Raw genomic sequence first — 16829 nt, forward strand, 5'->3', positions numbered from 1 at the left:
CTATATGCTCATGGAGAGATTATATGCTCATTATACACACATGGAGAGCACAAAGGATAGTCATCCATCATCCTTCCTCTAGCCAGTCCTGGGCCACACAGCGTGCCCAAAGCCTTGTGGTACTGGTGGGCACCTCTTGCTTGTCTGGGGCTGCCTTCTCCTAGGAGTTGCCTGCAGATGGTCCCTGCGCTGTGGGTTGGGGTGTGCTGCTTCTTCCACATGAGGTTGATGTGGAGGGGTCTGCGTACTGCCAACCCGCTGTTGCCTGCCAAAAGCACTGCTGAAGTGCTTTGCCTCTCCCAGGGTTAGCTGGGCAAGGAAACCACCTCCTGAACATCCCTGCAAGGTGCTGAAACATGCTTTTACTAGTGGGGAAAAAGGTCATCACAGATTGAATTGGTAGGTGAGAACCTGAAATGGCTGAAATGACTCGCAGTATTGTAGTGAAAAAAGTCTCTTTTCCCTTTCTGCTCTGCACCCCAGCTGAAGCTCCTGCAGAGGGGAGGTTTTCCATTTGTTGGAGGAGCTGTGCTTTGCTACCATGTGTCTTTGGGGTTCATTTCTGTTTGGTTTGTTTTTGTCACATTTGCTCAGTGACTGTCATTCTACAGAAAATGAAAGCTGTTCATTCCCCCAGACAGTAGCTGTATTTGCAGATTTATGTTGCCCTTCTCTGAAGAGGCAGTGCTGCTTCTGCCAAATTAGTGCAGCAGATCTATGGGCTGGAGGCTGCTTTTCAGTAGGCCGGAATTAAACCATCCAACACACTTCCGGCATAAACACTGCTCCTATGAAGAAGCTCAGACAGAGAATATCGGGTGCCAAGTCTCCCTTGGATTTCAGAATGGTACCTAACGTATCTTTAGAAATCCCAGTCTTACCACTAAAAAACAAATGGAGCTGAAATAACTGAACTGCACTTAATTTGTTTTCATTACTGCAGGACAGACCTATCAATTGATGTCTTTCAATTGGGTTTTCCACTTCTTATTGTATGTAAGTTGCAGGACTAAGGGATACTATTTCCTCTTTTTTTTTTTTTAATAATAAGAATATCCTTATATGTGCACCAAAATACTGCAAGTGAAAAGGATGAAATAATTTTGGCAGTTGTTTGTGTGTAAAACAAGTCTTACATGGAGGTCATGCATAAGTATAACCAGTTTCTTTCTTAGTTTGCGTAAATAGTTTGGCTCATATTGGCTCGGTGCAAGTATGGTCTGTGACCTATTTTGGCGCTTGGTCAAGTGATGCTCTCTGCACCCCTGAACGAAGGAGACACAGAGGGTCATGGATTGCTACAAAGCTGGCCAGTACCTTTAGGAATGAGCTGGGGAGCTCTGCTGCTTTGGAAACATGAGCCTCCTCAGCTCACACTGAAGATACCATGTTACCCATGCCGGCTGTACCCTGGTTATTTGCTGGTAACCCTGGTCAGCACAAGGCATTTCTCTCTCCCTCGGCCTGCAGTGCTGGCTCTCACACTGCTCCATGCAGTGCCCCTGAAGGCACACTTCATTGCACACTGTGTTGCCTTTTATTATAATGAGCTGGGTGCTCATTAGGGCATCACAGTTATAAACAGAGACACAATTTTGCTTGAGGAACCCCATAATATTAGTCTGGTACCGGGAAACTAACCTTATCTCAAGCTGGGTTATGTCAAAATGTAAGTGATGGTGGTTATTTGTAACATCTGAAGTGGATGATATAACTGCAAATGTTGATAAAATGTGCAGACGGAAAAGAGAAGGAAAACGTAAATCTACAAAACCCCTCTCATTCTCCCCTACCATTCAGCCAGCCCTCTGCTTCCTGGCTCTTTGGGGTCGTGGCCCATACAGAGGGACTCTGCCCTCATACCTTGGCTTCAGAGAGCTCCCATCCCACAGAGCACACTCACTTCCCAGAGACTTCCAAGGGTTTCCATCATACTAATTTTTCCTTTTGTAAGTTTGTGCAACTAATTCAATCAAGAGGTCGCTGCTACTTCCTTCTGATAAGACCATGGTCTGCCTCCCCTCTTTGGAGATGCGAGGGTTGCTGTGGCAGAGAAGGTACTGAGGTGTTCCAGCCTGCCTGCGAAGAGCTCTGCAGCTTGGCTCTGCCCGTGAGTCCTGCTGCTCAGTGCAAAGGGGCTCCGGCCACTGAGGTCCACCTTGAGTAGCGGCTGTGATCTGAGACCAGCACAGATGCACGTAAAGCGTGAGTCTCGTTTTTGGCACGTGACTGAGATCGCCCTGGGGTGATGCTAGGTTTGAAGAGACTGATGCCCTAAACCTGTCTTGAAGGAATACTGGTAACACCAGCAAAATTAAATTTGCAACAAAACTCTTTCATTTCTGAACCTTATGCTCATCCAAGGGTTTTTTATTTTACCCAGCACCAGCTAGCAAAGCAAGTGTGGTGCTTTTGTATCAGGGAATGGGAGATCCCACCGGTGCCACAGCCAGTTTGCTGGGTGTGGATGTACGTGCTGCTGAGTGAGCGGCATTCTGCCTGTTTTCTGGGGGGTTTCTGTTAAATACTGCAGTGCCTTGAGACTCCAAAGTCAGAGCCGGGCAGTGAGCTTGGCAGCAGCATGCATGGCAGAGTGCATGGCAAGGGCTGGCTGTACCTGCCTCAGGCATGTCACGGACCAAGAGAGCCTGCATAGAAACTAAGACATGGAAAATCTCGTGTTATCAGCAGGTTTTATTCTTATTCTCATTTTTAAAACAGTGTAAACCTAACTCTAGTGGCAGTGGAAGTGAGAGACTGAGAGCAATGAGGCATATGGCACACCAGTTAATAGCTGTTGCTTTATTCTGTTTTCCCTTTTCTCTTGTTCTGGGGCAGGCAGGAGGAGTCCTGAAGAGCAAAATGCCTCTATCCAGAAAAGATATGGGGGAAGAATGGAAAACCAGACAAATGACAGAGAATCCACTGGCTGTGTAAGACCAAGCTGGAAGCTGGAAACCATGCCCTGCACAGGCTACCATAAACTTCCGAGTGAGGCAGGGAAGTTTTGTTTTCACACATCATGTATTTCAGAGCAGCGTTCCCCAAATCCACGAGCCTGATCTCCAGCTGTGGTTATATTATTAAGTAAATGAGGACCATTGTCTGGGTGTTAGAAGCTAGTCAGCCTAAGCAGAAAGAGATGAGACAGACAAGGAAGGCAGAACTACTGAAGAGAAAAGGCTCATGGCAATAAAATGAAGACAGTACTTAGGAAGTTGGTTCTTTGAAACTAATGCTCCCTAACCCAGCTCCAGCACCCATCACGGGACTGCAAGCGGGATTTGGATCGGGGTCTGGGAGGTCAGTGTTTTATCCATTAAGCTGTAACTGCCTAAACTGAGTATGCAGCCCAAGAGACAACTCAGAGCTCTGCCTGATTTGTATTCTGTTTGCACCTTGGGGGGTTGGTTTCATCAGACCAAATAACGCTGTAACGTTGCTCAGCTGATAACACACCAATCATGAAGTTCACTGTGAGGGATCCTGCTGTGAACTGCCTGACGGTTTCTGCATCAATTTTGATTTTGGTAAGCTCTTCAGGGTGTACAGAGAAGCCAGCCATGGACATAGGGGAAGAGGTTGGAGGTTGTGGCAATTCTTTCAGAAGTCTTGTGGTTTTTTTTTAATTAACAATTTAATCATAATACAACTTGGGATGCTGATTTCCATATTCTTGTTGGGGTTGAGAAATAATGGTTGCTGCACCTAAAATAGGAATTCGCCTTTTGATCCCACCTGTCTGTGGCTACTAGCGTGACTGTGGACGCTGGGCTGCCTTAAGCCCATCCAAGTGGAAGATATACTGCTGGTGGTATGTTGCTCCTTCTTAGAGGCCCTCTGCCACTTCATCTCAGCCCTCCTGGATTTGTTATCTTGGGATGTTTGTTATCTTTAGAAAGCAGACAGGCTTGGAGAGGTGTTAGCAGGAAAGGAATGATGAGGTACTTTTGAAACTTCCCCTGTTCTCTGCATCCACCTCTCCTTTCTGTAGTTTGTTCACTTGTGAGTGTTTTTCACTTCTCTTTTTAAACTTTTTTTTTTCAAAACATTGTATCAGTTATGCAAAAGAACAGTTCTAAATATTTCAGTGCTCTTATAATAAAATCAGTGTGCTATTATGAAAAGCACATCTTGACATACAGGCTGTTGAACACTCCCAGTCTGTAGAATGGCTCAAGGGCTAAACCTTTATGTTAAGATGGGAGAGTTATCTTTTGACAAGTCTGTCTGAAGTGCTGACAAAAACCTACATGTTTTAGGCAGTAAAAAAATACCATAGAACTAGAAAGTTATACTTTTGGAAAAAGTCTGCAATTCCCAATATGAAGGAGAGGACAAGACAGGGAATATAGGAACTATAAAGACCTTTCACCCTTATGAGCTGTAACTGTGTTTGCTGCTACTTACCAAGTGTAGATTTGAAGTCAAAGGAATTTATATGGTCTTTTTTTACAGCTCGGCACCACAGAATAACTGAGTCTTCCATTTCTCATGGTTATTCAAAGGTGATTTGATTCTTTATTCTTCTTAATCAACATTAACTTGAGGAAAACTCATTCCACCCCCCTTCTTTTAAATTGTTATAGCTTTCCAAATGGGCAGAAAGACTTTAAATTTCTAGTATACAGGTTTGGAAATTTTACTGCAAATTGCTTTGCCTTAGATTTTTGATTTTTTTTTTTTCTCAGCAGTTTTTCAGTCGTGATACGTTTCATTCTGCTGGACACTGTGGCTCAGTAGAAATAAAGGATGCTGCTTCAGAAAATCTTGACATTTTACTAGACCTGCTTCCTTTTGGGGCTCAGACAAGGGTCTGTAGTATTTGTCATCTTCTCATGCAATAGTCTCCAAAGTGAGGTGTGCATGAGACAATCCACTGGGCAGGGAAGAGGATTTTAGAATTTCAGTAGTACATGTATATAACTTATAAATAAATATATATTGGAGTGCCTAAAGTTTTTTACTGATAGGGGTGTGCAGTCAAAAAAAGTTTGGAGACCATTGTTCCAGTGACTTTTTAGCTCATCTGTAAGAACTGTGGAAGAATCTTTGTCAACTGTGACTTGTGAAAATTGCCACAAACCATAGGAGCATCTTCTCCATGTTGTGGACACAAGTAATTTCATGGCAAGTCCAAAACCTGCGACACGGCCTGCGAGATTGATGATGATCATTCTTCCTGCTGGTCCCGATGCATCCTTTATGATAGCTTTCCAGCTTTTTTGCGCCTTCAGGTTTTGTTGTTGCAGGGGATTGCTCTGGTAAGATTTAATCATATCAGCAACAGGCTACATGTAGTCAAAATGCCTAAATATACTGCCTGAAGTGCTTTTAGTAGAAATTTAGTCCTGGATACTATTTCATATAAACATCAGTGGTGAAATGATCCTGGATTTGGCAATAGCCTGAAGCTGACTTTAAAAGGGACTGTGCCTGCCGTTGTGGAGGCTTTGGCGGTCGTTGACTGTAGGTGGAGGAGCTGGTGAGGACACTGGTGGAGGTAACCAGAGATTCTTTGGGATGCCCTCGCTACCAACCTCTCTTTAGTTTGCTTTCCTGAGGAAATAAGGCTTATACAGTTGCTTCACCATTCTGTCTGTCCCATCCCTTTCCTTCTTTCTACCACCTTCCCAGGAGCTGACTAGCAGACACAAAAGCATCAGCCTGGTTTGACAGAGGAATGAAAGTCACTGGTTTGTGAGGCTCAGCAAGTGGATGGAGAGGAGAGCGAGTCAAACTGGAGCCCTTCCCGAAGTAAAGGCAGCACATGGTCTGGTTGACCAGCTGCTCACTGCCAACATGCACATGTTGTGTAGCTGGCCATTTAGTAGACATGTAACTCCTGAGAAGTGCTGCTGTATGGTGTCTCATGGGATGATGGGAATGTCACAGGGGGCATATCAGAGTCAAGAACATCATTTCAGAAGAGGTAAGGAAGGTTGCTAGGAGAAAAAGGGTACAAATCATGCAAAAGCAAGGATTCTTCTGCCATAATTCCAAATAGTCTTTTCTTTCCTCTTCAGTGTCTTTTGCATTTCAAACAACGTGCAACTTTGATTTAGAAAAATACATAGTCATCTTGCAAAATCCCAAACATTGCGTGCAAACAAGTCTGGTGCACAAATGTGCTCAGGGATCCTGTTTCAATTTTGGCACTCATCAAATATTTTTATCTGCCAGGCAATGGGGACAAATCTTTGCCAAGAAATAATGGCAGGAGGGGAGGGGGCTAAAGGAAGAGGCTGCCAGGATAGTTTTTGTTTTGTTAAGTATTGTCAGTAGTTTTGGATAAAGGATTTGCTTACTGCACATCTTCATTCACTCGCTTTCCTTGTGTTTATTTTTAATAAAATAATCTGAAAATTATTCTTCATGTGAAATTTAAGGAAAAACCCCCACTGATTACAGCATGTTAATATACAGATTTTTGAGTACAGTTTATTTACATTTGGTGCTGTTTTATGCCCATGTTGAAGAGGGCTGTACCTTTTCTGTGATGTAAAGGTACAAATGACCAGGCCTGCAACGTTCACTTTTTATCAGAATGAAGATACTTAGTCTAAATACATGCTATGACTCCATTGTACAGACTGTTGTTTGTGCCCAGGCGTAATTTGTTATTCTCCCTGGATGAAGCATATCTGGAAATATCGAGGCCACATTCATTGCCCATTATCGTCAGTGCAAACATTGTATTTAAGATGAGGCTCCAGTAGCCCAGTATCATTTACCTTGTTTTACTGCCTGACTGATGACACAGATGATATAAAAGATAAGTTTCTTCTGCACCTGAAATTGCTAATGGGAGTTATTCCACAAACTTCAGCAAGGATGGAGCAGGTATCAAGTCATGCAAAAGTAGCTCAGCATCATGTTAAATTTTATAAAGGATTATTGTAAGAGCTGCTACTTATCTACTATAAGACATGAAAAAAAGTGGAAGGAATATGGATGCCCTACTGTTGTTACAGGAGAGAGCTTCCCTGTGTGTCCGCTCCACAGTGTGTTACGTGGTAGTGAAAGATGTTCCGAGTTGACAGGACAAACTGCTGACCATACCCATTCCACCTTCAAGGATCCTTCTGCAAGTTGTAGTTCCTCTGTGTCCGTAAGCCAACTATTATTTCCAACTTCTCCTATTCCGAGAAGCACAAATATCAGAAACAAGTGTAGAAACAAGGCCAGGCATTCTTCATCTTGATGCAAACCTAGTCTCTTGTCCTTCTATAACCTCAACAAATGCCATCCTAGAGCATCTTTCTTCACGAAGTAGTAGAGTTCACCAGAGATCACCAGCTTTTGCGTCCGTCCTGCACAGCACAGCCTTCGCTTCACTATTCTGCTTTGGGCCCTGACTTTTAAGTGATGGTGTTGCTGTCTTGAAAAGTGCTTTCCCAATGAGTATCAAATGTTCTGAGTCTGGGAACCTGAACATCAGGCAGGCACAGGCCTTTAGAGAACTGCAAGTAATAAAAATAGAGTTAAATGTAATTTCTGATAATTTTTTGTCAGCTTCTGCTCCAATCTCTTAAGCTGTTTTTACATGCCTTCTCTTCCCTGTAGCATCCCTTGCATCAGAAAACCTCTCCTTATCTTCACACCTGCTAGACTGTACCTCACCCATCCATCCACGTGCCTGTAAAAGGCTTATGATAAAAACACTTCCCCTGGGTTATGGTGCCCACAACATGCTATGGAGGTGTCTCGTGATGCCAGTATCTTATCTGCTCAGTAAAACATGATGTTTGAATTACATTACTTAGTGTTGAAGAGCATTAAATAACAAAGGTTAGTACTAGAAATGAGCAAGTCCAAGTTTTGAGCAAGAAGCTCCTAATCTCTCTTTGAGACTATGGTAAAGTTGGTATTTCTTGTTTCGAATCCAAAACCCGGAGATTTATATGACCTCCCCATAAATTAGGAGCTACAAAAAATAATGTATGCTGTTCAAATGACCACTGCCTAGAGCTGCTGAAACCACTCGTGATAATCAGTTTACTAAAGTCTGAGGAAACATTCGAGCTGAAAGTGAAAACACGTCTGCTGTGGAGCAATGTTGGGGAATGGCATATGCTTGGTGACATAAATATGAGAATGTTTTTCAGCTGAAACCCCAAGTAAGTTTATATTGACACTCAGACCATTGCTAATGGCTCTTTAGATAAAGGTCATTGATTTGCTTTAATATAAAAAAAAGTTATGTGGGAAAGCTAAGTACACCTCTTAAAATCTGCAGCACAGAAAAGGGTTTGTAAGAGTCTATGCTCTTTGATTCTCAGCCTCTGGAAAAGACAGGAGATGCTAATACTCATCTGAGGCTACTGATGGGAGCAGTAACTCATCTTTAGCTGCTGCTGGAGCAGATGTGGGTGGTGTGGCTGATTTTAACTATAAGCAAGGAGGTGCCTTCTGCCTGCAGCAGGGAGATGCCCATGCTGGTGGCTGCAGTGAGAATGCTGACATGGAGGCTTAGAAGATATGGTCCTTTGCACCACTGGCTGCCGTGAAACAACATGGAAATGTTTACTTAATAAGGACTGTAAAATGTCCCAGGCACTCAGGACTCTTAAGTACTTTCATACTTTCAGGGGAACTTTTTCTGGCAAACTTTGATCATGTTAAATAAATTTTCCATGACATCATAACGCTCCATTTGTTATAAATGTGCTGATTTGCGGATGTGCAATTAGCTGACTTAAGCAAAAAAGCATTATAGATATCCTGTGTATGAAGTGACAGTTTATTTCTCTCCATATGGTCTATAACTTGTTCCATGCTGCTTTACATGGGATCCAGGCTTACTGCCCACTGCTCATCACAGTTTATAGAGAGGAAAATTGAAGGCAGCCACAGAGTTAATTCTTTGCAATACAGTTATCGTCTCCTCAATGCAATACCTAAGCTGTTTTCATCACCCAAAATATACAGTCCCCTTGTAAGCAGGTGAGTCCTGACTGTTCCCTCATCAGAGCAAGGGGACGGAGATGAAATCATCTTAGGAAAGGACACTGCATGAATTGAGAGTCAGGGGCTTCCCGGATGGAAAAAATAGGGCTCCCCAAATCTTGCATATCTCAGGTCCTTTAAAAGATTGGATATATTTTTTTTTCTGCCATATGTTCATTTATCACTACCTGAATGGATCTATACCAAGGGTTAAGTCTTGTCTTTTTAAAGTCCATGGCAAAAGAAAGACATTGAGGTGCTGGAGCGAGTCCAAAGAAGGGCAAGGAAGCTGGTGAAGGGTCTGGAGAACAAGTCTTATGAGGAGCGGCTGAGGGAACTGGGGTTGTTTAGCCTGGAGAAAAGGAGGCGCAGGGGAGACCTTACCGCTCTCTACAACTACCTGAAAGGAGGTTGTAGTGAGGTGGATGTCAGTCTCTTCTCCCAAGTAACAAGTGATAGGATGAAAGGAAATGACCTCAAGTTGCACCAGGGGAGGTTTAGATTGGATATTAGGAAAAATTTCTTCATGGAAAGGGTTGTCAAGCATTGGAACAGGCTGCTCAGGGAAGTGGTGGAGTCACCATCCCTGGAGGTATTTAAAAGACTTATAGACGTGGTGCTTAGGGATATGGTTTAGTGGTGGGCTTGGTAGTCTTAGGTTAATGGTTGGACTCGATGATCTTAAAGGTCCTTTCCAACCAAAACAATTCTATGATTCTAAAACTTCCTTGGACCTCAGCAGTGATGGGATTGCATCCTAAATTCATAGTCTCAAGAAGATTCTCATTTATAAAATATGCTCAGTGCAGGAACAATTGTTCTGCTGTCAATGTGACAGCTAGCACCTTACTTCATGGCACATTTTTAACTCTTGTAATGCTAAATAAGTATATTCTACTCTCCTCTCCAGTATCTCTCCTGCTCCTTTAAAATGAGTGAAAAGCATGAAAAAAGATTTCAGAGAGCAATAGCATATATTAACACACAGGGTTAAACTTTCTGAGGACAAGGAAATTTTTTTGTCTCATCAGCATGTTTAACAGTTGCAAATCTCAGTGTATGAGGAAATGTCTTACATTCAAAGACTATTAACAGCTGTGAAATTAGTTTTGCGAATCTGAATATATAACTGCATATTTTATATGCTGTTTTGTAGCATTTGTGCATATATTCATACAATTGTCTTCTAGTTTGTGACATTTGAGTGTACTTTCAGATTTCTAAATCATGAGGTCATTAAACGAAAGACATTGCCATATGCAAATTTTGAATTTTGTGCAATATAATAAGATGCCTTTTGGGAGTAACACTGAATTTAAAACAACAGATATACTTGTATAAAAAGTTATTTGGAAGGTGTGGAATATGTGCTTATTAAGAAAAAAAAAGTTTTAATCATGTCTGCATGCAAATAGCTCTTAGGTGGTTACAGTTTTATTTTTGTATTATGATTGTAATAGTCTTTTTAGAGTATACACAACACATTCTACAGTGCATCATTTCATTCTTAAAAATTAGCTGGGTTTTTTGTTTGGAGATTAGTTTGGGTTCTGGGTTTGGCCTATAGCTCTAAGAATTGAAAAATATATAACATTATTGTCTTATACAAATGATGTTTCCTCTGGTAATGAAACTCTCCAAAAGAAAGCAAATACAGTACTCACATGTCTTTGGAACATGAAAGCCTAGTACATGGGCAGCAGATGTGCTGCTCAGAAACCTATGGGAATATTCACATAATTGCAACTAAAGCCTCACTTCTGTGTTCAGGAATCCTGATCTTCTCACAGAGATCTCAACACATGACTGAAATAATCTATTTATCCAGCATATAGTCCTTGGTGAGGACCAGATAGAAATCAGCTACTGGGCCTTATTTGTGATTTGTCCCGTGATGTTGTTTCTAGTCCAGGGCCACAAAGGCATTTTAGCAATGTAAAGGGGTGATTAGAGGCACTTCTGCTGGAATGTATGCTGTAGTGCTTAATGAAATTAATTTGGCTTATGACGGGGGCACTGAGAGGCAGCACTGGGCTTCGTCCCACTCACTGTCACTGTTTTCCTGGTATGACTTTAGAGGTGTCAGTAGTGATCTCCTCTTTGCTCTGCTTTTAGCATGCTCAGTGCTAGCAGGAGTTGGGGGGAGGCTGGGAGTTTTCAGATGTGCTCAAAAGTATTTCTGTCCAGGAGAACCAAATCTTTAAAACCAGATTATTCTAGCTCAGGAGCTAGCTGGTGTTGTTGCACCGTATATTTGTGTATAAGGAGAATCGTATCTGCTTGGTTTAGCAGGAAGACTATTCTGACAACTAAGTGCTGCCTCCTTCCCCAAAATCAATGACCGTATCTATCCCAGACACATGAAATCAGAGATAAAAAGGCTGCTCAGAGCTTTCCTTAGTCCATCTTCCTGCATCCGTCTGCCTAGAACAGTGGAGCCAGTGTGTCTGATCTGGGCAATTAGTGATTTGAGTTCATAGTTATTTAGAGATGCATTTTTCAGGTTATGTCCTTCTTTTCTAATATATGCAGTAAAGTACTGTTTACACGGACAAACTCTACAATAACAGTCTAAGCAGTGTATGAGCTGTACAGAGGAACAGCCACTTGACTCCAAATAAAGCCAAGTTTTAAATTCATGAAAAGCAGAAGTTTTTGAATGAAACAAGGTAGTGCCCAAAATCCACCCAGATCTCAAAGCAGAAAGGTGTAGTAACAGGAAAATGCAGCCAAATTGAAAATCCCAGAACAGTGATAATAAAATATTTCATTAAACAGAAAAAGATATTAAAAAAAAAAAAAGAAACAACAGAAAAAACTTTGCTTAAATGTCAGTGAGAACTTTATTTCTTGTTGGGCTTTAAACTTCCCCCATCAGTTGAAAACCGAAACCCTTCAGTCATACAGAGATTTACTGCAGAGGAATCAGAAGCTGCAGCTGAACGGGCAATCCACTAGCAACTGTGAGATCAACCAGATTTAGACATCCCTGTTTTTACTAGGTGCCATTTCACCAATAGTTTCTGCAGGTCTTTCAGTTGGACCATGAAAGTGATCTTTTGTAACAGGAAAACCAGTGAACGTGAGAAGCACTCTGCTCCTCTGCTCAGGCAAAGGAGCGTTTGTAGCTCTTGGTCCCCAACAGAAAGTGCATTGAAGTGTTTATGTAGCTGTTGTGCCTTGCCAAATTCAGCCTATATTTGTTACACTCCTCTCTTCTTGCTATATTAAACAGGGATCAAGGTTATTCACATGTATGTTGCACTCTGAAAGCACTGGGAGGACGTGAGGAATTTGTCATGTCCTGAGGACTGATCTCCTCAGGGCTCTTCAGGTTTTGCTCTCGTTAGTGGAGACTTCAGAGCCTCTGGTGCTGACACCCAGAGAGTGCCCATATGCATGGGATGCTGTATGCTGCCTCCGTGGTAAAATCATGGGTCCCTGCTATGTTTCCAGCAGGTCTTCAAGAGCTGAGCAGCTCCACCATTTGTGGGGTGCTTTGGGAGGTTACCTGGGTGCTGTGGCTGCTCCAGGTCGAGTTTGGGCAGACAGGCAAAAGGGGTCAAAGTAGGTGAGAAAGGTAAGATTTTGTGCAATGGTTTACAGGAGGGAGGTAGTTAATTTGCATTGCACGTTAGGGAACTGGGTTCAGATTAGGTAACGTGTCCGTTCCTGGTTTGTGTAATGTCCGGGTGGGGACAAAGTGGCTCAGCAAAATGCTGCAGTGACACACAAGTGGGTGCAAACCCTCCTTCCCCCTTCAATATGCTGATCCTGCGCTGACTTCCTGGGATCACATTGTGGGGTGGCTCAAGTAATGTCATGGGAGAAACATTTTCTTAAGCAATATGTGTGTTAAAAAGTGCTATTAAGGTAAAAGACGTAAAGTCGCCAGGCAGGGAATGCTCGTGATGGCCTGAGCTAGGGAGAGGCAGTTGGGATCGAACTGTCCCATGGGTTTATTCTGCAGTTGTTTGCATTTTGTATTTGCACTGTCCATGTTTGTGTAATCACAGATAACAGGTCACATATTTAGACACATTAAGAGAACTTGTGAGCACACTGACAAAAAAACCCCGAAGATAATTTCATGTGAAAACAGGAAGAAAGCCCCAGCTTTCTCTGCTTGCAACAAGAACATGGCAGGGTCCATCCAGTTCTCCCTGTCATGTTTTCGTGGCATTAATTCTCCTTCTGCTGTTAATCTTTTCATGCCATAATGCACTCACACCCTGAGGCGAAGCTGGGAAGAGTAGACAGCTTTTGCAGGGTGTTTACATCCGTGCATATAAGTTTGCCAAACGGAGGAATGGGGAGAAAAGAAGGATGATCTGTCTCAAGGGCCTGCCACCTCTGAGAGGTGGCCCATCAAAACCACTGCAGTTTTATCCCAGGTGAGGTAGCACTAAAGTAAAGGACCTCCACTCTTTTTGCTGCAATATTTTCAGTTATTATTCCTAAATTTGTGAAGTTTCAATTTGCATTAATAGGCTGTCTTGCTGCCATAGCCAAGTGGCAGTGCCCAGTTAATGGAGCAGCAGAGCAGGCAAATGAGAGCCTGCAGAGATAGCAAGGGAGGTGGAAGCGTTACTGCAGGGAAAAAACAACCTCCCTGTTAACGGGAACGTGGATGCATGCAAACACATATGTCAGCAGCTCATAGCAGGATGGAAATGAAGGCTTGTAGTCTTTCAGAGGTCTCCTGCAGGCAAAGCACAGTCAAGGAGGCTTGGTTTTGCAAGGCATGCTGATTAAAAAATAGATGGTACACAGACTTAACTGTCTGAAAGGCAATAGCAGATGGCACATTTTCTACAGCAGAGGCTGTGAGATAAGGTGTCCTCCTTGTGGCTGTGATCTCCGCAGTGGTTACTCCAAGCCAAATCCCATATGCTATTTGCGGGAGGCTTAGCGTGAGGCAGGCAGGAGTGCAGGGGAGAGGTCATGAAGTCTCATCTTTGCTGTCTCCAGATACCAGCTGGCTGAGGACCTGCCTGCTGCTGAGCCAAACAGGGTCTCTCCCAGTTGTTGGTGATGGAGGAAGGGCACATGCTGCTTACATACCCCTTGGAGCAAATTTTGTCGTGTTTTTTTAAAGTTGGAGATTTCTCCCATGTCCTTCTATAAGGTACTTGATAGATGGATTACCTCCTTCTGTGAAGATGCGTTTCTTAGTTCATGCATTTATGGTGATGCCCCAAGTAGGATGACAGGGTTGGAGAGTGACCAAAAAAAGGCTTTCACTCTGGCTGGACCACAGCCAAGCGTAAGGCAGCTCCCGTCCAAAGGCTATATTGCCGTGGTGGATGAGAGACACTGTGTAGCAGCCTGGGCACCGAGCTGCGCCAATTCAAGTTTTGGGTTGGAGCTGGCCCCCAGCCAGCCGTAGGCAATGCCAGGTTGGTGGTGAGGCAGGACAGGGGCCCTCGGTACCAATGGGGCCCTGGGTTTGGTATTGCGCCATGCAAATGCCCATGCCATAAACGCACGATAGCAATTTTTTCTGGGTCTGAGGTTTGTTTGCTTTTGTTTTTTCTTGGACAGTGAACCTGTGCCTTGAGAAAATAAAGTCAAATGTTTTTAATATCCATACCACCAATGAGGCAAAGGCAGCGCATCTAATCTTAATCTATATTGTTTGGACTTTCGTTCGGCAAAAGAAAGAATTCCTTTCTTCTTTAAAGTCCCTTCCCCACCCCTGCTGTACAAGTGTTACTTCCTGCCCTTCTGCGCTCTCGATAGCACTTCCCTTTCCTGTTTTGGTTATACGCCTTCATATAGGCTCCTGGCTTGTCTCCCTGCCAAATTTGCCTTCTGCTCCGTAATCAGGTGCAATAGCCTGTTTGGGTTAACCACACGTGCTGGATTTGAGCGCATACTCCTGTGGGATTACCTGACCAGGTCTTCCTCGATGGCAGGCACGTAAGTATCTGGGGACTGTGCAGACTGGCAGGGACTTTGTTGACCAGGGTTAATGTGACTGGGTGGGAAGGATAGTGTGTATTGTCATAAACACAGAAGGTCTGCGTTTTAGTTGTAGCCTCATAGGATAATTTATAATTATATAAAATGGTAATTAAGCTTTTATGGCAGTGCTACATTAATATGCATCCCCTGGCAGTGAGTGAGAGGCTGACTTGACAGAGCGAGCCTCCTTCATTCCTGGTCTGCCTCTGTCGACTCCAGGGGAATTGTCACAGGTTTATTTGCATTTCTTCTGGGATTGAAGGGAAACCAAGGCAAAACGCCAGCTTTAATGAAAGACCTTTATGTTGATTTCCTGTATTCGCTGACAAGTCTGCCTCTCCTGATTATTAGTTATGATTATGATCTTTCAAAGCCTGTGTTTAAGATATTGTTCTACTGAAATATGGATATGGCTGGCCCATGAGTGAGAGCCCTCGGTCATGTATTTTCACTTGACAGTTCAGTTTTGGGTTTTGCATAATGCGTATTATACAAAATTAGTTACTTCTTTATTTCATTTCTGTAATTTAAGAGTAAAGGGAAATATTTATTTTTAGGAACTCCCAAAGTATATCTTCAAGGTGGTATGCAAAATCTGAAAGTGAACCACACTTCATTCCAGGAAGAAGTGTTGTGTGAATCAAGCGTTAACAGAGCAGTGGAGTTTCTCCATTAGGAGACAGCAGTGACCCTACCTTGTTGGAGCAGGTGAAAGTTGAAGGGAAAGTTTCCTGGAGCACGGCATGGCTCTGGGAATCTGGCTGCCTGGCAGCGATGCAACTTCTCTGAATCGCTACACTTCCTCTATGAAGTGCCTTTTGCAAAGCAGTTCTCTTAAAGGATTTTTCTTAAGATGCTGAGTTGAGATACTGATGACTGGAGTTCCCCTTAGAATCATTTAGATTCTTACACTTCAGTTTTCAAAACCTGCCAGAAAAGTGATGGGTTAAAATTAACTCCACTGCGTAGTTTCAAAATCTCAGCTACATAAACTAAGCAGATGTGCCGGCTTACAAGGGCATCAATCTGTGGCCACTCCGCTGGCCCTAAATCTCCACCGATTGGCAGATGTGCTATTTTAGTGCCATGGCGGACACCGAGAGGTCAGGGCTCGCCATGGACTTTTGCTGGTGGTGCTGAGGACTGATCTGTTCTGGACTGACAGTCAGGCCCAGGTGGAATATCTCTTCCGCTGCATTATTGTTTTGCATACATTATTTATTTTTTGTATTTCTACTCACTTCTCCCATGCTCAAGAGCACTGAGGGGTGACAGAAGGTTATACAAGTTTCTCTGGTCATGCCAGGATTACATGCATGTTCCCAAATCTAGCAACTCGTCTCCCAAATTCCTGGCTTAGTGTGAGACCTGAGTGCCTCATAAGCTGTCTCTTTTTTGGTTTACAGCTGAAGTGTCTGCAATGAATGTCTGCAACAGGTACTGGACATGGCAATTCCCACTGGGTACGCCAATGTAGTAAGGGAGAACTCAAAATTAATGTCTCATTGCTAGCAGAAAGAAGAGTAACTCTTAAATACTCTTCCTTGTGGAGGTGAACTGGAGTTCATCTTACTCTTGCTCATGCTGTAGGTACCAGTATTTTCATTTCCTGCTCTGTACAATATGTATTTATCTTGCAGGTGTGTCATGGCTTTATTTAACAGCATCAGTCTTTTTGAGAGCTTTTTATGAAGGCGGCTTTGTATGTGCGCTATTTTCTTGTAGCTATTTAGATGCTGGAGTTTAACAGTGGAGGAAGGTAATGGCCAGGCACCTGCAGCAGATGCTCAGTGCAAAAGACTCATCTCCCACTGGCGATGCAGCCAAAGCCCAGCGCCAAAGGCAGGTCTCCCATGGCTACATGAAAGCTGAGCAGGAGGCCAGAAAATAGCAGCTCCTCTGGGAACTGGGCT

The 16829-nt window shown here is 43.2% G+C and overlaps 1 protein-coding gene across 5 annotated transcripts in view; it reads left to right on the forward strand.

Moving 5' to 3' along the window:
- EVL (Enah/Vasp-like) overlaps nt 1-16829 on the forward strand; it is a 166171-nt gene that overhangs the window by 61951 nt on the left and 87391 nt on the right. For 4 of the 5 annotated variants that reach the window (XM_068398705.1, XM_068398709.1, XM_068398708.1 and 1 more), the window contains exon 1: nt 14801-14871. The exons of the other annotated variant lie outside the window; for it this stretch is intronic. In XM_068398705.1, coding sequence (XP_068254806.1) covers nt 14861-14871 — 11 coding nt within the window. In that variant the 5' untranslated portion in view covers nt 14801-14860. Of the gene's footprint in view, nt 1-14800; nt 14872-16829 lie in introns of those variants that run through there. 5 annotated transcript variants of the gene reach the window in all.

This window comes from Nyctibius grandis, chromosome 4 (genome assembly GCF_013368605.1).
Source record: "Nyctibius grandis isolate bNycGra1 chromosome 4, bNycGra1.pri, whole genome shotgun sequence".
Taxonomy (NCBI): Eukaryota; Metazoa; Chordata; class Aves; order Nyctibiiformes; family Nyctibiidae; genus Nyctibius; species Nyctibius grandis.